Here is a 27,113-nt window from a genome sequence, read left to right on the forward strand (position 1 = left end):
GCTCTAACCCGCACCCGCTGATAACTGACAGTTTTGTAATAAAAATAATGTGAGATGCTATGAATGAGTGGTTAAATACGCAGTATTACATTACAATATTAAGTTTACTGCAAGTATGATTTAATAGTAATATTATAAATAAGATTTTCCACATCCAAGTTGCAAAATTGTAAACCAATCAATGGAATTTCTTGAAAAACATTTGGAAGTAATTCTATCAATGTAAGTTCTTAACCTATAGCCTAAGACAATTTATTATGTAAGATAGTGACTCAATTCCAAAGTAATGTACTTGTAAATATTAACTTATAATAATTTGATTGGTCATTAGCCTTATCAATCGTACTGCTTAATGGTATTCACCCTTCTAACTTATATTATGTCACTTAACAAATAGTGAGAAAAGTATTTTCAAAATACTTTTACTTCCCTGAGATTCCTTTTATTGTAGTCTATTAAAATATATTTGATTTATTTAATTGTTTATTCTTAGTACTTTTATATCTGTATTACATATCTTAGATATTTAATTTCATCCAATAAATAATAAAAAAATGTTTATCCTAGCTCAGACCAGCATTACCTTTATTATTATTGTTGCCGGTATTTAGTGTTTTATCGTGAGTAGATCTTGCAATAATATTCCAACATTAACTTATTTTGAGGTATTTAATCAGGGTCCATTTATTTGAGTAATCTCACTTGAATTAGCCTATGCCTATTAATTACTCTCCTTTTAAATTATTATCTATTGCCAATTTTACTCGTACAAAATAAATATCATAACCTGTTATTAATATTTTTTACAGACTCACAACATCATTTTACAAAGCGAAATCTGTCTTATTCTAATAGAATTGCCCGTCAACAACAATACGTTTCAAAGAAAATACTATAGTACGGTACGGTATTCAAACAGTTCTATCCTACTAATGTTTTGCCCATTTACTCATAAAATTGATTTGACTTTTTTAAAAGGCTTGGGAAAAATGCATGGAGCTCGCCGAGTGATATGTTTCTGCTTCCTGACTGCCGTTCTTCCCACTATATTAGTGATCCTTCCACTCTACCTGAGGCACAGTGTCTATGCCGATGTAACATATGCAGTGGCTGAATCCGATGTCATGGAAATTGTCAATGGCATTTCATCCATTTTTTGCCAGGTGTGTATACATATAAATAGCCTAACTCTACTTCTTCAAAAGTTTATTAATCGTTTCTTCAGTCACTATAGGCTACTATCGTGAAGGCAAACAAAGTAAAGTAACAAGCTTCAATGATATATTCATTTTTAAACATTTTAAAATTAGTCTATATTTTTTCAAAGATGGACTATCAATAAGCATACATTAATTCTTTACAAGTGTCCTGATTGATTGTTTTGAACCATTCACTGATATCTATAGGATTTAATATAAATATCAATATTTTATCATTTTTAATTATGATTTCAGAAAAAGCTGTATCATATATTACCTTGAATGTTGTGTTTGAATAGGTTACTTTATTCAACTTGAAATAAGTAATGGTTTTGTAAAACAAGCTTTCAAATTGATATCGCATTTTCTCACGTCTTCATAACATTTAGTATAGATATAAAGAGAGTGCAAACCAAATTGATAGTGCAAACAAAATTGTTCAATAGCCTACCATTGAATGAACTAATAATACTAATAAAAATAAAATATGCTGAGCATAAAATTTAAACTTTATAATATTCAAAATAAAGCATGTAGAACTCAAGGATAGTATATTGCTGGATACTGTATACTATACTTGCATAGCACCATTAATTTAACCTTCTAGTCGTGACTCTATTTTTTCTGACGTTAGTCGTGACCCTGGGTCCCGGGGACCCACTTCTAACATATTGAAAATTTCATTAGTATATTTTAAGATAACTGTTATTCTATGATTCTAACATGTCCAAGGGTTATCAATGAACATAACGAGCACTTATGCATAGCAGAAATTGATCTTTATTATAATTATAAAAATAAAAAGTAGTGAAATAAAAAATATAAATAAATAATTAATAGTAGTAGGTAGTGAAATGTAACGTTTGATTACTATCCTATTATATTAAGCGAGCAATTTCTGTATATATTTTTATATTTGGTTATTTGATACCTTTAATACCTGACGGCAGACAACGGTCTGCTGTGCCCTAGGGTGATGGGAGGTCAGGGACGGCAGACAACGGTCCGCTGTGCCCTGGGGAAATGGGAGGACAGGGACGGCAGACAACGGTCCGCTGTGCCCTAGGGTGATGGGAGGTCAGGGACGGCAGACAACGGCCCGCTGTGCCCTGGGGAAATGGGAGGACAGGGACGGCAGACAACGGTCCGCTGTGCCCTAGGGTGATGGGAGGTCAGGACGGCAGACAACGGTCCGCTGTGCCCTAGGGAGATGGGAGGTCAGGGACGTACGGCAGCCAACGGCCGCTGTACAAGGAGCAGGAAGGTTGTGAGCGGAATGCTGTGGTCTGGGGCTTGTCCGGCCTTTAAATACTCCCCCAAAGTGGAGGGGATGGAGTTGTGCCGCCGCCAGAGGCGGTGGAAATCGTCTCGATGCGCGGAAGCTGGTGCGCCATCGGTACCTTCCTTATCTCCGCGGTCGGCTAGCGTTGCCGAGCGTCTTTTTTCAATATTATTAATTATTTAACAATATTTTCCATCACAATTTTACTTTGTGACACCCCACTCCTACTTGGGGGGGGGGGGGGTCGGAGCCCTCTATGGCACCACCTTCAAAGGCGTGAGCCATCTAGGCATCACCTTAAGAGGTGTAAACCTCCCAGGCATCACCTTTAGAGGTGTATGCCACTCACTATGAGCATCATCTACACCCGGTCCACCAGGTACATATTTACATCGTCCATCTGGAAATTGGACTTTTATGCGTGGCTTGCCAGCCCGTTTACGCTTGCCTGGTGTTGTGTTGCGGTGGCACAGCACCAGATCCATATTTTTAGATGGGCCTGGTCTGGGATCCTGTGGGACTATCTGCTTTGTGTTGACCGTGATGCTAACATTTGACTCGACACAAACTGGAACTCGCCTCACTGAGACCTCAACCGTCTCTTTGTCATTTAAGGGTGACTCTGATCCTTTCACTATCACCCTCTGTTTTATCATGTGAAGCGGGGGTGAGAGATGGTCTGTTACTAGTGGGGGTTATAACTGTCTCAACCTTGAGCCTTGTAATCTTTTTCGTGTCCTCAATCATGTGAACTCTCGAATTCTGTCTATTCTGTTTCTCCTCTGCTTTTATTTGTTCATACTCCCTCGCGAATTTTTCCAATTCGTTGATACTATGAACATCTGATTCCCGAATATACAATTTGTACCGTGGGAGGAGATTCTTATACACTCTCTGTAATTTATTCTCGTCTGTAAAACCTCCTTGACGCCTCATGAGTGTCAGTACATCTTCGAGAAATTCGTCAAACGATTCACCTTCTTTTTGCTTCCTTGCCTGAATTAGAGTCTCGAGGTCCTCCTCATAGGTAAGTGGGTAGTAGCGTGATCTGAAATCTGTCACAAAATTGTCCCATGATTTCCACTGGTCACGACGATTACGCATCCATAGGGTAGCTTTACCAACTAGTAATTCAGGTAGCGCGACTAGTAGTTGGTTGCCAGTGAGCCCATAAGCTTGTTGTAGCTCGTCTAGCCTTTCTAAGAAGCTGGGAGCATCTGATTGGCCATTGAATGACAGTCTCCAGCTTCTTACTTTGTCACATACCGCCCCTGGGTCCATAAGGGGGTTTGTGTGAATGTAGGTTCCAACTTCAGCATGAGTACCTGTTGCTGAGTGTCCGGATTCCTCACTGCTTCTGCTCACTATTCCAGGTCTTGGGCTGGGAAAACGTACAGCCATCTTCTTATGTTGTTCTACTAACAACCTTCTCAACTCAGCAAGTGTTCCAGATGACACTATGCCCCAATCTTGTAGAAGATTGAATGCTTCTTCCTTTTTCAATTTATAGATCCAGGAAACTCTGGGGTCAGCTATCACCTCGGGGTCTATGTCCTCGACCAACTGATCCTCTGTCAGCTCCTGGTGTTGAGCATCTGAATCAGACTCTCCCTGTTCACTCATGATTCTTACTTCGTTGCCTCGTGCCCCAAGTGCGGGCGCCAATCTATCACGTACACCCTGAGTAGCTCAGAGGTGGGTGATTGATACCCAGGTGTTGCTCCTGGATGACTTCGCTCAGTCGTAATGTGGGCGGGGAAAGGAGGCAAGTCGAAGTTCCTCTTCCTTCTTCTTTGTGCCTCAGCTGGCGTGAACAGCACCTCCTGGTGCTTCTGACGGCGTGAAGGTCGCTCTCTTCTCTGATGACACCACTTTGATGTAATTTTGTATCGGCCTTACAGCCTCGGTTCCGCTCCAGTGAAGTAGGAAAAGGAAGGACAGACAGGATAGGGACGGCAGACAACGGTCCGCTGTGCCCTGGGGAGAAGGAAGAATAGGGACGGCAGACAACGGTCCGCTGTGCCCTGGGGAGAAGGAAGAATAGGGATGGCAGACAACGGTCCGCTGTGCCCTGGGGAGAAGGAAGAATAGGGACGGCAGACAACGGTCCGCTGTGCCCTGGGGGAATGGAAGGTCAGGACGGCAGACAACGGTCCGCTGTGCCCTGGGGAAATGGGAGGACAGGGACGGCAGACAACGGTCCGCATGCCCTAGGGTGATGGAGGTCAGGGACGGCAGACAACGGTCCGCTGTGCCCTGGGGAAATGGGAGGACAGGGACGGCAGACAACGGTCCGCTGTGCCCTAGGGTGATGGGAGGTCAGGGACGGCAGATAACGGTCCGCTGTGCCCTAGGGAGATGGGAGGTCAGGGACGTACGGCAGCCAACGGGCCGCTGTACAAGGAGCAGGAAGGTTGTGAGCGGAATGCTGTGGTCTGGGGCTTGTCCGGCCTTTAAATACTCCCCCAAAGTGGAGGGGATGGAGTTGTGCCGCCGCCAGAGGCGGTGGAAATCGTCTCGATGCGCGGAAGATGGTGCGCCATCGGTACCTTCCTTATCTCCGTGGTCGGCTAGCATTGCTGATAGCCGAGCGTCTTTCTTCAATATTATTATTATTAACAATATTTTCCGTCACAATTTTACTTTGTGACATTATCTAAGTTACATTCTTTTCAAATTAGGCTCAAGTTATCATTCAATAAGTCAATGTTAATGAAGAATGCAAACGTGAATTTGCTTGTTGTCCTTGTATAAAAGGTATTTCAATGCCTGCAGCCGATTTACAGATTCTAAATTTTATCATTTGATTTTGCATACAAAAATATTAATATAATGTTTAATGAGTCCATTCACGGTAGCTAGGTTACAACTGCTTTGTTCACAATGAGAAATTCTTAGGTAACTTAATCTTGGATAATTTACCCTAATCGGATAATTATTGTATTATGAAGAAGCTAATAATTTAGAGCTATAATGCATTGAATTTTGAAAAGAAAAACAAGCATGCAAGTTGATCAGATTCCATCTACAAAGAGCTAATAATAGGTTCCTTGGATAGGTTTCAATTATAATTTTATCATTATTGATTCTCTTGAACAGGCTCAAGATTATGTTATGATTGTGTGCATAACATACAATATTCCTGAATTTTCAATAAGTCTATTCATACTTGTTCATAGATTCAAGAAGAAAGTTGTTAACGGCTTGATAAAGCCCTGAAATAAATTTCAATACAACATAATCTGTTTAAATAAGTTTACTAGGCAATATAAACATAGACTTTACGTATGCATTATATGAATAAATAATGGATAAATTAACTTCCATAATTAATTTTTCAAGTAGAATAATAAATCAGTTCAAATTCTGATTCAGAAGCTATGAAAGTGCTCATTTAGCATAGGCTGATTATGGCGTGTAGTTCGAAGGCTCTCTCATGTGACGTCACACACCCAATTCATGTTTGCTTCAGCGACTACGCTCAAGCCAGGTCTATTATATTAATGGTCGAAGTTTAGCGCAACATTATACAGAGTGTTTCAGAAGTAGTGTCGAGAATTTTAGGGTATTGTACCTGGATGCTAGGAGACTACAAATGTCATATTTGAAGTGTCCAAAACTCAGCGGTTATCCTTATAGCTGCCATTTTGTTTTTTTCACTTAAAATTTTTATCTCAAGAGCGAAATGTTGTATTGATCTGAAATTTGGCATGAATATTTATGCTATAAAGACTCAACTATAAAAAATAAAAAAAAATTTTTCGTTGAAATTTTTCAAAATTGCGGCCATTTTAAATTTTTGATGGCGAATATCTCGAAAACCGTCCATTTTACAGAAAATTTACAAGAGACAAAAAAGTTAGCAAATTTTTCACAATTCCAATGATACCTAATTTATCAAGATTGGTCGAAGAATAACAGAGAAATTAATTTTTTTCGTACTGCATGCATGACCACTTTTCACCATTTAAAGATCAATATTAATTTTTTAATTCCAGATGTATTTAAGATGAAGCTTTGAAACTCGGTATGGCTCCATATGGGCAAACAGATGATTTTACAATGGTTTTCAGATGATAATGTTTGTCTTGTAAAAGTATTGTTATTTCATTAAAAGTAAAGAACCAGATGTAGTGCTTCCTATTTCTTAGTCTCACATTTCCTAGGTCTTATTTCTATCTTAAATTTCCAGTTTCAATATTTTCTTACGTTGCTTCTACACAAATATTCAATTATTGTAATGGAATTTAGTTCGCTGGAGTACACCGATATTCACTTCATGTATGGAGCAGCTCTTGGCAATGCAACCGAAGCAAGAAGAATGTATGCAGCTGCATTTCCAAACCGCCGTCTCCCTTCTGACAAGGTGTTCACGAGAACTCACAATCGGCTGAGAGAAGTTGGTTCATTTGAACGGAACAGGGTAATTGCTGGTAGGCCTCGAGCAGTTCGAAATGTTGCTTTTGAAGAGTACGAGAGCAGTTGCAAAGCAAATCAATTCAAGTGCTTCTTCTGTGTGGCGTGTACTAAACAAGGAAAGACTTCACCCCTTCTGCTTTCAAAAAGTTCACTCATTGGTTGAACGCGACTATGAGCCAAGAGAAAACTGTGCCCGTTGGTTTCTCAGCAAGACATTATCCAACCAAATTTCTAGAAAATGTGTTATTTACCGATGAGTCCAGCTTTACAAGAGAAGGAATCTTCAACTCTCGCAACAGTCACGTCTGGGCCTTAGACAATCCTCATGAGGTCAAAGTGCGTGGTTATCAGCATAGATTTTTGCTGAATGTTTGGACGGGTATCTTAGGTAATCGCGTGATTGGACCATACATTCTTCCTAATCGTCTGAATTCTCCCACGTACATTACTTTTTTAAGAGACATACTACCAGAACTTTTGGAAGATGTGCCTCTTGCAAACAGATATAATATTTGGTTTCAACATGATGGTGCCCCTGCTCATTTCGGAAATGTTGTTATGGACTTTCTGAACATGACCTATCATCAGCGGTGGATTGGGCGGGGTGGACCAGTACCGTGGCCCGCACGTTCACCTGACCTCAACCCTTTAGATTTTTTTTTCTGGGGCCATATGAAAGACCTTGTTTACAGCACGCCAGTAGAAAACGAAGAAGACCTCGTGGCAAGAGTGGTTGCTGCAGCAGGTGCCATTCAAGATGATGAAAATGCTTTTATAGCAGTTCGACGGTCCATGATTGAAAGGTGCAGACTGTGTAATCAAGTTGAAGGACGGCATTTTGAGCAATTGCTGCATTAGTATCAGTGAACCGATTTGAGTGAAATTAATATTTTTCAATGTAAAATAAAATTTTCATAAAATTGAAAGCATTGCAGAGCAAAGCAAGCCAATGAGCGTCTTCAGGGATACACTGCTCCAATGACTCGAGTGACTCGAGCTAGGTGACCCGCGTTTCATGGGAGCTTTTGACAGTTCATCACCCGGTCGCCATCTTTGATTTTTCTAGCCCGGGTCAGGAATCGTGACCCGACCAAATAGTACGGGCTACGAAGTTCTAGCTCGAGTCACCCGGAATCGGAGCGCTCCTATTGGTTGAAAGTTTCGCGTCGTCTGCTCGGTCTGCAGTCAAGTAAACAACACAACTAAATGCAAATATGGAGGATTATTACGAATACAAACATGAGTTTGTTTTTGAAGGCATATTTTATAAAATAATTGGAAAGGAGGAAATTTATACATTATTGGCTGGTAAGTTTATTAATTGCATTTTTGACAATATTATTAGTTTAGTATAACTATTATATTAAAATATATTTGTGCTCATGACGTGATCTACGGTATCCAAAACTGTTACAGTAGGCTTTTTAGTGTTCATCAAGGAAATTGTGAATAATAAAATAAATAATATAATATTATTCTGTGTGGTCATGAAAGTTATTGATCCATTTAAATAGCATTGAAATATTTACTTTTGATTTTGGCTACTTCTGTTTCTTCTTAGATTTTTATAGCTGTTTAACCTCAATACCTATTCGTATTTTGTTTATGGAATAATTTATTAAAAAATAAATAGAATTTCATTATCAAATTTCAGAATACTTAATCGGCTAAACATAAACTTGAACCTAATAAACTTCACTCATTTTCATTTCATTAAAAAGTTTGTTATTCTATGGTATAGGCCTAATTTAAATTTAATAGCTCAAGTACTGAAACTTTATGATTTTTGTTTTACAGGCAGCTTGGACTTCTTCAGTCCTATCTGAATCTGAAACAAAACTATGGCCACATCGAATGGCTGGTTTAGCAGCAGGTAAGGCGCTTTCATACAATCCTCTTATAATATAATTTCTATCACATACCGTAATAACGATTAGTGATAGTAGTCACATTGGTATAAATAATTTTACCATATTCTGCTGCTATTTTTTGTAGATACTGTGATAATTTACACCAAGCTAAAAACTTGGAGCTTTTACATTAGAGTTGTCATTCAAAGTTTTAAACAAATTATGGCAATATGTTAAAATTACAGCGAAATTGCTTCCTCAACTTGTAAAAATCCCTCTATCTAACATGATTTTTGTTTTCCATACATTGTAAACACTGAGAAAGTTGCCAACAAAATTTTCCTTCATTACAAGTCCATGCAGACTATGCTTTCTTAGCGAAAATTTTGACAGCTCTTGTTGCTCTAGATTGTTTGAGAACAGCAAATTTTTAAAGATAATCAACAACTTTTTTATAGAAGAATCTGTGAAAACTTTGGTGTATAATATGCAGCTTTAAACCCATTGCATTTTGAAAACTTAAACCAAGCTACTCCACAATTGAAAGAAGTCTGTCTTTTCGTCAATACTAAAGAAGATACAGAGAAAAACATAGAAGACTTACAGTATAGAGAAATCTCTAAAACTGTGAGACGAATAAAATGTTTAGGAAAATTTGTAATCTTTAATTTTTCCTAGGATAGTCAGTATTTGATTAACATTGGTGCTGCTATCCTTTTGCCAGATTTTTTACAATGTTGAAATATGATCAATAATTGTTAATTATTAACAAAATTTTCAATCTAATTATGCAAGTGTATTATTTATTGAAAAGTAAATTCACTTGATGAGTACAATAAATTGATTGTTCTAAAGAAGAATGAACAATTACATAAGATATACTGGTATCAGCTATAAAAGGCAGAGAATCGGCAACGTTGTTCTTCTATATTACTCTACTGCCAATATAACATGACCTCACTATAGACGCGTTTCTTCTAAGTTATATGTGATTATAACATAATTTGAGCTACTCTTCCGGTGTAATTTAATCAAGCTTCTGTAAGATTTTGTAGCCAAGCTCGAAGTTTCCTTCAAAAGACAACTTCAAATAAGTGGCACTGATACAGCCTGTTTGAGAGTGATTTATAACATATTGAAAATTAAGAACTACAATGTATTTTGCAAGCACCACTGTATATAGACTGCACTACTTGTAATTATAACATAATGCTTAGTAGACCTACCTCATGTTCACTACTTAATGATGTTTTAATATCATTGTTTTCTTTATGTTACAGAAGTCACCACAGAGGGTCATGTGTGGACTAATGATGCAACAAAAGTGAAATTTATTTGGGATTAAAAGTTAACAGACCGTTGTGCAACCCGGTGATAATCTTGTATTAAAGGAAGTTCTTATGTAGCAAGCACAAGTTATGAATTTGGTAAAGGCTATTATTATTAATTACATCAGATGACTTTTGTTGCTGCAAGAGTGTCGACCATGTTCATCTACTGAAGCTGCAATGACATCCACTATCTCATAGAATGTTCTATAAGCAGTACTTTAGAAAAATTATATCTGTCATCAGCAGCTAAGAATGTCTCTGGTTTGCTCAACATCCAAACTGTAAAAAGTATTTTCTCCTCAAGAGGTATTTTTATATTTGCAGGCTGATTAATTCTCCTTCCTATAACTTCTAAGAGCACCTAAAAATGTTGATGTTAATCTTTGTAAAATTGGAATTTAATAAAAAAAACAAACAATCCACCAATTTTCGATTTGAAATACACCATGTTTGGTTTTTCGTATGGCCTATATCTTACAGTACCTCTATTATATACGCTCATATGGCCCGCCGCAAAGTAGACCCACGCTAATCCACGAAAAGCAACCTACGCCGCGGGATGTTTTGTAAACCATTGCTATAGAATTATTCATAATCAATCAGCTGACAAGTGGATTATTCATTGCATGTATTACACAGATGTCTGGAGAGGCTTAGCATTGGTTTACAAAACATCCCACGGCGTGGGTTGCTTTTCATGGATTAGCGTGGGTCTACGTTGTGGCGGGCCTATAGTTGGGTCTAGTCAACTATGACCATCCTATAACTGAAGACGTGATCGATCTATCCAGGAATGCCTGGTCATTGGAAATAAATGATAATAATTTGAAATAGTCTACAGCACTGATTTCATTATAAAAAATGATATAGTCAATTTCGAATAAAATAACAAACCAGTTACTTGAAATGAGTAACAACTTGAGAGAAATGGTGCAACAACAGAAACTAGTCTCTCAAAATGTTTTTATAAAAATTTGGTTTAGAAAATGTAATGTTGGCTCTATTTCTAAACTCATTTTGGTTCTTTTAAAATGTCAAAAGTAAATCAGTTTTTCTTTCATTTTTATACAATTTAAAAGCAGCCAAAATATATTTTTAGGGAAAATGGTATTATTTTCATTCAATGAAGACTAGTGCAGTGGTCTCTTTGATGACGCCAAAAAATATAGTCCTATAATATATAATGATTATTAAACAAAAATCCAAAATCTACACCGCGACGCACTTGGTATGTTCTCAGTAGGTGACCTGAATAGAATATTCCAACATTAACTTATTTTGAGGTATTTAATCAGGGTCCATTTATTTGAGTAATCTCACTTGAATTAGCCTATGCCTATTAATTACTCTCCTTTTAAATTATTATCTATTGCCAATTTTACTCGTACAAAATAAATATCATAACCTGTTATTAATATTTTTTACAGACTCACAACATCATTTTACAAAGCGAAATCTGTCTTATTCTAATAGAATTGCCCGTCAACAACAATACGTTTCAAAGAAAATACTATAGTACGGTACGGTATTCAAACAGTTCTATCCTACTAATGTTTTGCCCATTTACTCATAAAATTGATTTGACTTTTTTAAAAGGCTTGGGAAAAATGCATGGAGCTCGCCGAGTGATATGTTTCTGCTTCCTGACTGCCGTTCTTCCCACTATATTAGTGATCCTTCCACTCTACCTGAGGCACAGTGTCTATGCCGATGTAACATATGCAGTGGCTGAATCCGATGTCATGGAAATTGTCAATGGCATTTCATCCATTTTTTGCCAGGTGTGTATACATATAAATAGCCTAACTCTACTTCTTCAAAAGTTTATTAATCGTTTCTTCAGTCACTATAGGCTACTATCGTGAAGGCAAACAAAGTAAAGTAACAAGCTTCAATGATATATTCATTTTTAAACATTTTAAAATTAGTCTATATTTTTTCAAAGATGGACTATCAATAAGCATACATTAATTCTTTACAAGTGTCCTGATTGATTGTTTTGAACCATTCACTGATATCTATAGGATTTAATATAAATATCAATATTTTATCATTTTTAATTATGATTTCAGAAAAAGCTGTATCATATATTACCTTGAATGTTGTGTTTGAATAGGTTTACTTTATTCAACTTGAAATAAGTAATGGTTTTGTAAAACAAGCTTTCAAATTGATATCGCATTTTCTCACGTCTTCATAACATTTAGTATAGATATAAAGAGAGTGCAAACCAAATTGATAGTGCAAACAAAATTGTTCAATACCATTGAATGAACTAATAATACTAATAAAAATAAAATATGCTGAGCATAAAATTTAAACTTTATAATATTCAAAATAAAGCATGTAGAACTCAAGGATAGTATATTGCTGGATACTGTATACTATACTTGCATAGCACCATTAATTTAACCTTCTAGTCGTGACTCTATTTTTTTCTGACGTTAGTCGTGACCCTGGGTCCCGGGGACCCACTTCTAACATATTGAAAATTTCATTAGTATATTTTAAGATAACTGTTATTCTATGATTCTAACATGTCCAAGGGTTATCAATGAACATAACGAGCACTTATGCATAGCAGAAATTGATCTTTATTATAATTATAAAAATAAAAAGTAGTGAAATAAAAAAATATAAATAAATAATTAATAGTAGTAGGTAGTGAAATGTAACGTTTGATTACTATCCTATTATATTAAGCGAGCAATTTCTGTATATATTTTTATATTTGGTTATTTGATACCTTTAATACCTTCTGCTTCATCCATTACCCACACTTGTGGGATCGATGGCGTCAAAGAGTTCGATTTCAATATACACAATAACACAAAAACTATTCAGATGGCAGATAAAACAGTGACCACTTTTTAAAAAAAGTTCAGATCATCACTCATAAATTGATTCACGCTATAATATGCTTTATCACAAAGCAGCTCCCTGACGGCTCTCTTGAAGGCGGCCTCATCCAACTGCTTCACACCAGGAGGCAGCTTGTTGAAGAATTTCAGTGCAGAAACTCTATAGCTGGCCTGTGAACGGTAGAGACGTCTCCTGGGGACATCCAGCAGCTCGCGGTGTCTGGTGTTTTGGTTGTCACTTCGGACAGCCAGAGTATGCTGTATCCTCTTGACATACACCAAGCCCAGGAGGATGTAATGGCTGAAGACCGTCAGCACACCAAGGCAAGCAAAGAAGGGCTTGCAGTGGGCAAGATGATCGCTGCCTGTTGTAATTCTTACAGCCCTCTTTTGCAGTCTCAGGACATCAGCAGCCCCCGCTGGATGACCCCACAGAAGCAAGCCATAGGTAATGTGGGAATGGAAGAGCGCGTGATATATCATTATCAGGTACTTCTAAGTCACCAGGCCCCTAATCTTGAGCAGCAGAAAGCAAATGCGGGAGAGTCGACTGGTCACCTGCTGTATATGACTGTTCCAGCTGAGTTTGCTGTCCAAGACAAAACCCAGCAGCTTTACTGGATTCTGAGGGTCACACAGTTCACGTGACAAGCTGCAGATGATCCTTTGGGTCTTGTCCTCATTCAGCTGGAATCGATTAGCCAGGAACCATGAAGTGGCAGATCAAAGATGCTCCGCAGATGCCTCCAGAACCCGCTCAAGCTCAGCACCCGATGACAGTAGAGATGCATCATCCGCAAACATCAGAGAAGAACCGTGGTCGTCGAGGTCATTTTCCATGACAAGGAACAAAGTCGGCCCCAACACCGATCCCTGAGGAACACCAAAAGTCACCGGAAGTGTACGAGAGTCCCCACCACTGAGGGAGACAAGCTGAGTCCTTCCAGAAAGGTAAGAGCCCAAGATGGAAAGGGCAGAGTCTCTTAGACCATAAAAGCTCAGCTTTCTAAGAAGAATGCCATCGCAGTCAAAGGCTCGACTCAGATCACAAAGAGCAAGAGCAAGAGACTCACCATCCTCGAAGGCAGCATCAAACCGCTCAGCTACATGGTCAACTGCACCCACTGTCGATCTCCCATCTCGAAAGCCAAATTGCATGCTAGAGAACAGGCCATTCTCCTCAAAGAAAGTCTCCTGCTGTGGCTTGATCACTGCCTCGATCACCTTGCCGAAGACAGGGGTAATGGAGATGGGCCTGAAGCTACGAAGGCTTTCACGATCACCCTTCTTGAAGACCGGGACAGTCCTTGAAGTTTTCAAGAAATCAGGAAATTTTCCAGACCTCAAGCACTCGTTGACAGATGCAGAGAGAGGAACTGCAACGGCATCCACAACCTCACGAAGCATGCTCACAGGCATGCCAAACACATCTGGCCTTTTAGAGGGTTAAAAGGAACGTATCATTTTCCTCAAGGCAGCTGGTGTGGTGGGGCGGAAAAAGGAGAGATGCTCATGGCCCGGCTGGACTCTTCCCTCCAACAAAGCAATGGCAGCATCAGGCAGGGCTCCCACTTTGTCCTGAACCTAACTCACAAAAAACCCATTGAAGTCATCTGGGCTTGCAAAGACAATACTTTTACGTGGCATGGATCTGTTGGTATTGATCTCGTCCCAGGCAGGCTTGCATTGATTAGGTGCATCCTCAATTCGTTGCTCGGTAGCCAACCTCTTAGCCAGCTCGATCCTCCTCTTGTAAAATTGTTTAAAACTTCTATACCTAGCCAAGTTGTCGGCGTCACTATCTTCACATCTGTTCTTGAGGGCGAGCAAGATTCCCCTAAGTCTGGCCAGATCATCAGTGTACCACTCCTTGTAACCATCCAGATGTCTAGGTCTCCGGAAAATCCAGATGTCTAGGTCTCCTCTTGAGTGCATGAAGGCGGCGAGGCTTGACAATTTCAGGAAAGAAAAAATTAAATTTGTCATGGAAAAAGTCAAAGAAAGCTGCAAATAATCTAGCACCTCCCGAAGAAAGAAAAACATCATTCCATGACACACTGACCAATACATCTTTGAAGTCTTCAAGTGCAGATTCGTGCACAGGCCTTACTCGAAATATATAGTCAGCATGCCAAGTAGAAGAGGGTGTGGCACATAACTCGATTATAGCTGGGATAATGCAAGAAGTCGTCAAAGCAGAATGGTTATCCCCATGAAGCTCAATTACCTTTGTGCTGCAATTTTCAGGTTGAAGGCCAACTGCAACGTTGTCAAGGAAGGCCAAACCTCTAGTAGGCTCAGTGGAGGTAGTATAGAGTCCATAACATTTCAAAATTTCAATAACAGCTCTAGTTAGTTCTTGGAGCATCACTGATAAAATCAACATTACAATCACCCGCAATTAATATCTCAAAATCATAATGCTTGGTCAAAAAAATTAATAAACGTTCAAAAAGTTCACAGAAATGCACAAAATTCCCACTAGGAGAGTGATGCATAGAAACAATAATAACAAGACATTCAGTCACTTCAAGGTTAAGTTCATAACAAAAGACAGTTACATCGATAACATTATAGTCAAGGTCACTTCGAACATATAGGGCAGAGCCCCCACATCTCGTCGATGATCTACAAAAAACTGTAGCAAGTACAAGGTCAGATATCTTCGTGTAGAAGTCAATCTCAGAAGAAGTCAAAAAGTGTTCATTTAAACACAATATGTCAAGTTTTCATTTTCTACAAACAATGAAAGCAAGCCTTGTTTGTTACGCACGCTCTGGGCATTCCAGTGACCCACAATCAAATCTATATTCTTTTGAATATTTTTGTTTGCATGCCTAAGTAATGGTTGAGGCTCGTTTTCCTAAAAAAATTACGGGAATTAACACGATTTCTATGTGGTATGAATCGGCGCACAAGAGCTCCAGAAGGCCAGAATTTAGCATCCAGTAGTTTTTCCAAAGATTCAGAAAACACCTCAATTTTGAATGACTTATAAAAGTTGATTTTGGTGTTATTTCTGTCCAACGAACCTCGAAAACGGCTCTAACGATTTTCACGAAATTTGGGAAAACTTGCTGAAGGACATGAAAAGGATAATAGTTATTCATCCATGGAAAAAATATAATAATTTCGTGTTCTGTCGATAACAGAAGCGTGTGCCTGTGTGGGAGAGAGACAGAATTATGTTCAGCTGTCCAATCAATCAGCTTATCTCACGAGAAATATATCTAAAAAATTTAATCGACTCGATCAAAATAATCTGATTTGTTGACATGACATGGTATATCATTCTAAATTAGAGTATATCAGAATTTTCAAAGTTAATCATCATTTTACAGTTCTAAGTGATTAGTGAGTGTTATTTTGTTATTTAATTTGGTTTGTAAACAATCTAAATTAGAACTTTTCTGTTTTCAAATGTTTGGACTAAAAATTGGACCTGAATTCAAGTGTATGGAACATAACCTACTTTTTTAGACTATAAATCAAAATTCGGGGAAGAAACAGTTTTGGGCTGTGCCTGTTAGTCCTTCCCCAATCATTTTGAAGAATTGTGTTCTGTTTATCAATAAATAAATAACGAGCGTAGCCACTACCTCCGTAAACAAAGCCGTAGTGCATTCGTGTAACGTCAGCACAGGTAGGGCTCCTACACCAATAAAAATTCGTTGATTTCAGATGATCCATATCAGCTAGTGTTTCTATTGGTGTAGAAGCCATACCTGTGCTGATGTCACACGAAAGCACTACGGCTTTGTTTACGGAGGTAGAGGTGAAGCACGGTGCCCCAATATTTTTATATAAACTGAACAAAAATTATAGTGATGAATACTATCATAGATCTTACATGCAACACTACTAGAAAGATAGGGAAAAAATTGGAAGGTCATGGTTCATCGTAACCCTTGGGTCCTGGGGACCCAAAAGCGACATTTCACGAAAACAATAAGTCACAGAGCACTAACACTCTACACCAAGTTCAAGTGTCTACAGACATGAATTTACATGGGTCACAATAGACAGTTATGCGAACGGCAGCAAAATTATAACTAAAACAAAAATTGCTTGGGACCCAGGATCACGACTAGAAGGTTAAGACAATACACGTTAAGGAAAACAATAATGAATAATGATTATTCAGGGTCTTTGTTTAATTGCCATCTATTTGAAGTAATGATGCGAAACATGTATTTCTGTCTTAACAAAATGTATACATACATCTGGCCGCAGTCTTGAATGCATCGTAATGCATCGCCAACATCATAGACTTAAATAATTTTTACGACAGCAAATTTGAAACAATAAAGCAAGTAAATAAAAACAAGGCTAAAGTTCTAAATTAAGAAACATTATCACTACTCACTAGTCTCATGGATCAGTGAATAGATCAAACTAATCTTAAAATTATGTAGTGAGGAAAATGATGTTTAATAGGAAACCAAATATAATTCTCCAGATGTTCAATGTGTTTGCCTTATTTTTTACTTTTCCCTCAACTACATTTGAAATTATTCTCTATTAATTCTTATTATCTAATTGTATGAATTGCCAAGATTCTGTGAATAATCTTTTTAGTGTTGATTATGAGTAAATAAATCAATAATCATGGGATGACATCCTTGTGCTTTCATTATGTTTTTCAAAATAGATGAAAAATAATAGGCCTACCAGATTGTAAATAGTTTACGGATATTTTTGCTGTTTGTAGAAAGTAGACTAATACAAGAAGATTGTGGATTTCGCAACTTAATTTTCATCTTTTTAATATTAGAATGTTGATATGAGATGGGAAAAATAGATTAATAAGTACATTATTTGCACCAAAAGTTGCAAGACTGATTAAATGAAGTATTTTCTGACAAAAAACTTTACTAATCCTTACCAGCCATTTTTTATTTTCTATTCATAATTCATTTATCAATTCAAGATACTACACAATACTGCTATCTTTGTATTCGTCATCTATGTAACCAGAAAACCTAATTCCCACTATGCTTACGTATTTTGTAGGTACTAGATTGCAATATTGGAACATAGCCTATTGCTTACGGCCATGATGCACTATAAATTTCTACTGTCATCCGTTGGGTTGACGGAAGAGGAATTAGTCTTTAATTATGAACTGTGAAGATGGTTGGGATGACGATAATATTCAATCCCTAATCAAAAACCCTCAAACGCAGCTTTGTATGTCTCAACATGGCATCATGATCTATTCTTGCCCTATTCGTATGACCAATTTTTAGAACGGTAATCTTTATCTTATTTACTTGAAAAATTATTACTTAGTCTTACTTGAACAAAGTTTTCAATAGAGAAAATATGATTTTGTTTATAAGGGTTTGCTCAGGAGATCCGACTTCCATCCAACTCTGCCAAATCTTAAAAAAATAATGATCAATCGTTTGTTGACTGTAAACTATCAACTAACGTTTCTTAAATGAGTTGCATGTATACTTTATGCTCAATTTACAGGCACATTCACTGAAGATGAACTCCTCCTTCAGTGCATTCCAAGTAAGTGGTGAACCAGAAATATCGACAACTAATAGGAAGCATATAAGATTGAAGAAGAGCATGTCTCTACCAGATGACACCTTGGAGTATTGGGGATTCTTCTTGCCACGTGGATCTACAGTTCACCTTTCTGTATGCTCCAGGTTTGTTATGCTTTCCTTTCTTTTCTTATTGCCGCAATAAAATTTATTGTTTTACCATGATAAAATGCTCTAGGTTCGTTATGCCTTCCTTTCTTTTATTATTGCCATGATAAAATGTCTTTATAGACAAAATGTTTGATGTTCTTCATTTCAGTCTGTCTTACCTGAATATTGTATTTTGTTGAGATCAAAACTGATTAGTAACACTTGATCGATATAAATGAAATTTTATCAACGTTATTTATTGCACGAAATAAACTATTTATTCACTCAACTAAATAAACTATTCATTTATTGAACGAAATAAACGATTCATATATTGCAATTTATTTAATACTCGTCAATCTACTTGCATTGCATCTAAATAATAAACATAACCTCAAGACCTTGTCAGATCGACTACCGCCAGTACCGCTGGCGGAAGCCTGCTAGCGGACGTTTTTAGTAAGCCATGTCACATCCAGGTCGCGCCGGCAGCGGTACTCTCGAGTAGTGGGAGAAGCCGGAGAAGAAGTACAGCACTGTACTTTGAATGTCGCAGCTGTACGCATGCGCTTGTTATGAAAATATCTTTCCGTATATTCATAATATGACCAAATCAGACCGGCTCGCTTTGCATCCGCTCCGCGCGCTAAGAAGAATCTATCAGCAAGCGGTAGTGCGCGGTACCACCACCTCCTAAGCGAACTCTGTTTGTCCTGGATATGCTTGATAGCACCGAAGTCGGTCTCACAAGGTCTTTATTCATTCATTCTCTTCAAGTGTTGAAATTCACATTACATAGTATTCAGCTATTAATAACTATTTCATATCGAGATTATGATCTCATTTTTTAAAATTTCCAAATCATTAAATTACAGATGGATAGTAGGAAACTTCAATTTGTTACTCCCCTTAGTGTTAATAGTAGGTTAATATTAGAATTACCATCTTGATACTTTTTATATTTTTCTAACAAAATAATAAAAGTACTATTGGAATATCTACTTAATCGTAATACGTGTTTAATACGAACTGCACAATTCATAATAACAGTTAATACTCAGCTGAAGCTGATAATGCTGGATTAGAGGAAAATAAGTTGCGAAATTATTCACTAATCTGTTTAGTTAAGCATGGGACTTGGAGCGTACATATTAGAAAACTAACTATTAGTTGATATACCTCTTTTACTTTTGAATTTATCAAATCAATCATTTGTTTAAAGCAATTGAAATTAATTTAATGCTCTATACTTGAAGGTACGATGGATCTCGGATCCTAGTCGTTGAAGGAGAAAAGAACTTGAGGACATGTGGACTAGACGAGCCCAATCGTCAAGGCCTTCCAACCACCCATATGGCTCAGGGAGCTGACAAGGTAAGGGTATTATTCGAAACAGTACAGGAGATACTGCCAGCCAATGAAGAAGTAGACGACAAAGATCATCTTGACGACGATTACTATGAGGGAGAAAGTGATGCCGATGTTGGTGACAATGAAGGAGAGGTTGTTAGAAACGACGATCATGCGATGAAGGAGGAACAACCCATGTCTCCTACTCTGGTGAAGGAGAAAGAACCGATCTCTGCCACTCTAACACCACCTTTCGCTGGGAAGGAAGAATTCGGTGAAGGTATTAAACTGCAGAGGCATCTCAGACATAGCAGAATGCATAGAAGGAACGAAAAACAACTTCTGGAACTTGAACGATTGGATGGGGATGAATCAAATTTGAATAGAATCAAACGATTGCAGAGGAAGTTGTCTGGTGAGGATGGTGGGGTGAAAGGGGTGTTGACGAGGAGACGAAGACGAGCGAACGGAGTGCCCACTCACAAGCTGGACGGGGGCATGGTGCATGGCGGCAATGCGAGGAACCACACCGAGAAAGACAATGACTCATCGGTGTCTAGTTTCGAGAACAGCTTGTTGACATGCTACGACCGCCACATACTGTTGACAAAGGGCTTTCCGCCGTCACACCTCTGCACGAGCGTCAAGTACCTCGAGTCCAGCCATTACTCGATGCAAACCACACACGAGGTTGACGCCGATGGCTACTACTACTACATATTCTACAGCGATAACGACCATGTCATGAATGACATCCACGCCATATTCGACATCCACAAGCCCACGTTCCAGTTCGGCAACTATTCGAAGGGGTGCATCAACACCACTGAATGCACCTTTCCGATTGCGCTGTTTTCGGATGAGACGGTGGTCGTAGAAGTGCCAACCAGGGACGGAATCGAACACGAGGCTGACGATATCACCTTCCTCCACTCCACCTGTCACCCGCGCACCGCCGTCTACGCCGTCTTTCCCATCACTGTACTCTTCCTTATATTGGGATGCTCTTTTCTCTAAAGTAACATCACTTCCTACTGTCAGCGTTGGTCGAAAGGGACACTGTGATTTTTAATATACTGAGATGCTCTTCTCTCTAAAGTGAGATTCTGTTAGCTGTCATCGTTGGTTGAAACGTACGGTAAGCATTCATTATAATAACATATAATGAATGCTGGCAGTATGAAGTGAATTCCACTGTAGCATGTTATGGACACTTGCTATGCAGTTGGCACGCTTCTAGTCACGTGTCTACCTTTCACAAGGATAGCTGTCAATACTTTGATCATTCCTTTTTGATGTGAGATTTCAGTGAATCAAAGTAGGTTTACAACTGCAAACGTCAGTTAGGTCAATTTATAGATCAGTAACAAGAATATTTCGTATGGCGTTTTATTAATGAGGAGTTCGTTACGATAATGCCCCATCTAAGCCTAAAGATGGTTCAGTCACTAGAAAAAGTTCGGTACTCATTAGACCTATATACAAATTTAAGATTTTTGGTTCAGTTACGAGGAAAAGTTTGAATTGGCATCGGTCTTATGAGGACCGAACTTCTACTCGTGACTGAAACATAAACAGGGTGGCGCAGGAAAACGAGAAATTTTGTAATAGTGTTTATAATAATTATTGAAAAGTGAAATAATACCACAAAAAATCATAAAACCAGTTGAATACCAATGGAATGGCATGAATTCATTATGTAATTTATGTTCTTACAGTCAAGATGTCCAAAAGTACCTCTTATCTTTTAAAGATGTGCTCACATTCGGCGTTCACAGGCTGTTACGGGTCGTGCAAGAAAACTGATAATTTTGAAATTATGTAATTTCTCTAATAAATTCATAATGGATAGGTGACTAATAAAATGACTTGTATTAATTATGCAATTTATGATCCTACAAGTTTTCAAAAAGAAGACGGCATCAGGAGAAAGGTGACGGAGGAACTGCGTATCATGAGACACTATGGGTAAGATAAGATGGAAAGCTAGGGTGGAGGATAGGTGGATGAGAGGCTTGGTGATAGAGGCCAAAGTTCATGATGGACTGTAGCGCCGGATAGATTGATAAAAATTATCATACAATTAAATTATTTATTCCACACTCATAAATACATATACGTACATGAATCAAACAAAGAATCAAACATGAATTGAAATGTTCATTGTCTCTTTAGTTTCTCTCACGGGTAGAACATTCATGATAAGCCTGCATGTCATGTTTACATAAACACATGATAAGCCTGATTCATGATAAGCCTGCATGTCATGTTTACATAAACACATACACAAATCATTTTATTATCAGCGAGTTGCTTCTAACATAACTTGAACAATCAATAAAAATAAATAAACCACTGGGAAATTACAAATTATAATGATAGAAAAATAGTTCAACCTCAAATAGAACAGCGAAGAAAAAATAAACAAAAATTTGAGATACAAAAACCTATCCTCGAAAATTTTCGCGGTGATCACAGCTGTGATGACTCAACAATGTAAAAAGACTGCATGGCATGCATGTTCTACCATTAGTAGCCAGTCTTAGATGACCACAGAAAGATGTGGTCTCATTCGGCGTTTGCAGTATGTTGTGGCTGTTATCAAAACTCTGGACTGTGTTGAAAATCTTGGGAATAGCAGTGATTTTGTTTTAAATGTTTCCCTTTAGTTGATGTAATTTTCAGGACGTATATTGTACACCTTACCCAAGATTTCCCCTCATGTTCATGGCGTCTAATGTGATAATGCCGTCAAAATATTCTTCTTGCGGCAGTTTTATTACTATTCTTTATAAAATGTTCTCACCGTTATTGCACTTTCCGAACCAGTCCAATGGCCCTTGATTACTAAATGATGTTATTTTCGAGAATATATCGTCTCTACAGAGCTTCGAACTGTAACATTCAAAATGTCTTGCTTCTCTGCGCCACTTTAAGTAATGAATATTTTATCCGTCAATAGCCTTCACGACTGTTACACTTCAGCCGAGACCGAAAATTGCAGTGTAGATCACTATTCACGTAAATGCACTGCACATAAAATTATATTAACTTGATAAATGTACGATGGAGATTATCTTGTGAATGTCTTCTACTTACAATAACCACATTTTACAATTATTATCGATCCACTCGTACAATAACTGACAATAATAAACCTCCAATTTTACTGATATAAAAAACTATTATTGTCAGATTTTAAAAGCCATAAATTGAGAAATTGTAAAAAATGTAAATTGCTGATTTTATATGCTTGATGAATGTTCCTCATTAAAATTGGATAACTTTATCCAATTTACTAGGCTTTTTCATTTAGCGAATTTCATAAAAATAATGGTCGGTTTGGAAGAGGTAAAAGAATGGAAAGAAGCTCAGATAGAAATTATGTCTTGATCTCGAACGCAAACATAAGACTGCGATGCGCGGTAAATTGAAAGCTCATCTATTTCCATAATCAATTCAATTCAATGATTATTAGATCCTACGATATTTATGGTATAATAGACAGATAACTATGAAAACCTAATAATGAAAAAATATATATAAATCTTACAAAACATTAGTCTATATACCCAGGTTACTGCCTCCGTTCTTCTGTAGCCAACTCTTCATGATTCGCAATGACTTGTCATAAAAATTACCACCATAATAGAATCACAGTTAGGAGAACACACTAATACTCAGTGCAATTATTTTGGTTCCCTAATTTCTCAAAAAATCACATTGAACTCGCAACGTCATAACTAATGAAAGCACACTAATATGATCTTTAGTTTTGTGAACTGATAGGATAAAAATTAAGCTCTTCACTTTGACAATGCTAGTTTTGATCAGATTCAGCAATCCCCCACTCAGAAGAACTATGTACGTTTTTGGTTGATTTACATTATTCATGATCGATTACATTGAATACATTCGTATTTGAATATTCTATGTTCCTATTCTATTTGGTAATGCTGTTATTGCGAGTAGGAAAATATTGATAAAAACGTGAGAGAGCTTCATTGATAAATTATAATTATTTAAGCCACCCGACTTGAAATAAATTGCTGCTCAACCAAATTCGAAACTGCTGCAAATATACGGCAATTTCATATTTTTTTATTATTTTTTGAAGGAATACCTTTCCACCCAGTTTGGCTCAATTGTTCAATATTTTACAAGGAGGGCGTGCTTTAAAAATTGAGAGCAATATTGTAAAGGATTCATAGTGTTTGAGAAAAACAAAAACAACAAATAACAGTGTAGTATATCTTATAAACAGTCTTTTTCTTCGATTTAAGTTTAAAAAAAATAGAGGATCTACCTTGAGGAAACCAACTGTTAACTTCCATTATAGTTACAATTGGATTGTCTGGGAAAGGATTTAAGATTGTTTTTAATACAATGTTAAGGTTTTTATTGCATCAACTAATATTGTGATGATTGATTGATTAATCTTTACATTTTTTCGCGGTAACTTGATAGTATTTCCCATTATTCAATACTGCACTGCGAATGAACTATGTTCGACTGACTGTAGGAAAAATAGATGAATTTGCGCACCGGTACGCAATTATAATAAATTATTTTTTCTTGAAAATACAGCTTGATGTATACTAGAAAGGTATTTTTGTATGTATTCTTCATTGTCTCCTGTAAAGTAAATATACCCGTAGTCACAGAAGTATTGGAAATCAGTTCATGCTGAAATGGATGTATGTTTGAGATCTTTCTAAGAGAAGGGTTTCAAGTTTTAATTTGCACTAAGCGGCAGTTGTATTATAATTATCCTGTTACATGTTGAATTACTTTCTATGGCGTTTAGTGGAACCCTAATTACAACTACAGGTTATTTTTAACTCACCTCTACATCTCTCAAGGTAAATTGTATAAGCATTTCAAGTTCTCTATTGACTGTCATTTAAAAAAAAAATGAAAATCTAAAGGTTGTCCATACTTCTGTGCTACAACATGTAATTTAGCTGTTGTAAATGAATGTTTGATCCAAGGGAATGTTGTAGGCCTATAATGCGTTGTTAAATGTTGCAAATCGTAATTATCGATTGCACTAGACTCTAGACTGATGCTAACCTAAAACTTCGATGTGATAAGCAACCTAATGTGCTTTATAACAATAATTAGTGTGACAATTTATTGAATTATCATAAATGTCTTCTACTATTCATTCGCAATATTGATGTAGCCTTCATTATGTCTTCCCACTAATGCTAAATGTGTGCAATTATAAATTATGTAGTTCTAAAAATACAGGTGTCAATTCAGTAAAAAATTATTATCTATATTTTTGTAGTATAATGAATTTTGAGTCTATCAAAAATATATAGTTGACAGAAATGAATTTTTTATGTTTGTAATCTTTGAAAAATTTACTGAATAATCCATTTTTATTTTGTTAACAAGTACATTAGTTGATGAAGAGAGAACACCAACAATATACTGGTATAATGTATTGTTTTTTGAATTGTACTGCTCAGTGAGTGTTATCAGGGCAATAATGGGATTTAGTTCCTGGTGCCCTCAAATATGTATATTTTCAAATAAATCATCCTTTAATAAGATTGTTTGGAAATGTACGTTATACGTAATTTTGAAAGGTTGTACTTCACTATCATTCTCATAAGTTTATAAAAAATAGTTATTTATAATGTTTATTATTATAGTCTTTATTATAATCTTTGACTATGAGTCAAACTTAAGCAATCCACTATTAATTATTTCAAAAATATTCTATTGTTAAATATTACTTTTCATTGTAATCCGATGTTGTCAGATAAGGTATGATTATTCTATGGCCAACACTTGAAGCTTTTCATTGGAAATTTCAAGAAATGATAAAAGAAATTTTCCATGTTCAGTATTTCTTATCTTTAGCTTTAGGCTGTATAAATATGATGTATCACATTGATATAATAACAACAATAGTACCTCTTTCCTGCCAAGTTGTAATTAATTATTTTTATCTATTGTAAACAATTGTTGGAGCCGTAATTCTATTTACTGAAGTGAAATTCACTTCGAACTGTCAACATTTCTTATAAATAACAACAATGCTGAAATTGTTGAAGCATGAAGTGAATATCACCATAGGGAATTGCGTTTTAAAACTGATCCTGCTAAAATAGTTACCACACGAATTTAATCGCTTTAATAGTATTGTCTACTAATTGAATTGCTCTTAACTTTTCCAACATGAATTCCGTTGTCATGCCACTTTAGGCCTATATCCTGTACCCACTTTAAAAAGTGATGCTCAGAAAATGTAATGAAATCTGGCAATTATTTTTGTATAATGAATGAATGAATGAAATTTAATGTAATCGCTGTTTAGTTGAAAATAAAATCGATTTGATTGATTAAATTTATGAGTATACATCTCCTATGCCCGAGTGAGTTCAACTGTTGGCTGATTATGATGCCTTGCGTGGCTTATTGTAGAGATCAGATAAGACGAGATGAATGGACCGATTTAGGTGGCCTCTGAACCACTGAACCGAACTATTCACATCTAGGGTGACTACCAGCAACTAGACTTCTTTCCAACAATCATAAAACCATATTTGACAACAAAAACTTTGTCACGACTTGAAAATATTTCAATTTACCTACCATTCGATAACAATATCAGTTATCCTTACTCTTACTCCCAAAGCCATCTATATCCAAGTCGACATTTTGCCTAACCAACAAAAAGCTTCCAGGTGTATCGATCCTGAGCATCTGCTTCTGCAGCTCCAAGCTTGCCCATATCTGTCTTTACTAGCTGCCTCCATCTCTGTCTGAGTCTTCCATTAGGTCGCCTTCCTATGGGGTTGGGTGCCAACTTTTTTTCAATTTGGATTCTCCTCAGTACATGCCAGCCCATCGGATTCTTCTGCACTTTATTTTACACTTCATTTAATGTCTGGACTATTGTAGAGGTACTTGATTTTTTGTTATCTTTTCTCCTCCATTTTCCTTGTTAGTATGTGGGTCCATATATATATATATATATATATTATATATATATATATATATATATATATATATATATATATCTTGCGCAGGATTTTATTCAGCTTTTTCTCTTCCTTATTATTCTCCAATTCTCACACCCATATAATAGTACTGGACATATTATTGACTTATATAGTCTACGCTTTGTTTTGTGTTGTGGGATAGGGACTTTAAAGA

At 36.9% G+C, this 27,113-nt stretch overlaps 1 protein-coding gene and 1 long non-coding RNA gene across 3 annotated transcripts; both read left to right on the forward strand.

Moving 5' to 3' along the window:
* On the forward strand, window positions 1–26,301 carry LOC111056169. 2 transcript variants are annotated; one of them, XM_039424036.1, is made up of 4 exons: window positions 1–222; window positions 979–1,163; window positions 18,421–18,605; window positions 19,847–26,301. In XM_039424036.1, the coding sequence occupies exons 2-4, from the start codon at window positions 990–992 to the stop codon at window positions 20,955–20,957; spliced, it is 1,470 nt and encodes a 489-aa protein (XP_039279970.1). In that variant the 5' UTR covers window positions 1–222; window positions 979–989; the 3' UTR covers window positions 20,958–26,301. The 2 variants fall into 2 exon arrangements, with proteins under 2 accessions (XP_039279970.1, XP_039279969.1); XM_039424035.1 differs by lacking the exons at window positions 1–222; window positions 979–1,163 and adding an exon at window positions 11,654–11,862.
* Window positions 7,850–10,159, forward strand: LOC111045772. The gene is made up of 3 exons (XR_005570802.1): window positions 7,850–8,208; window positions 8,698–8,773; window positions 10,031–10,159. It is a non-coding gene; the product is annotated as an uncharacterized LOC111045772 (long non-coding RNA).
* Window positions 26,302–27,113: the final 812 nt, after the last annotated feature.

Source organism: Nilaparvata lugens, chromosome 3 (genome assembly GCF_014356525.2).
Source record: "Nilaparvata lugens isolate BPH chromosome 3, ASM1435652v1, whole genome shotgun sequence".
NCBI classification, from domain to species: Eukaryota; Metazoa; Arthropoda; class Insecta; order Hemiptera; family Delphacidae; genus Nilaparvata; species Nilaparvata lugens.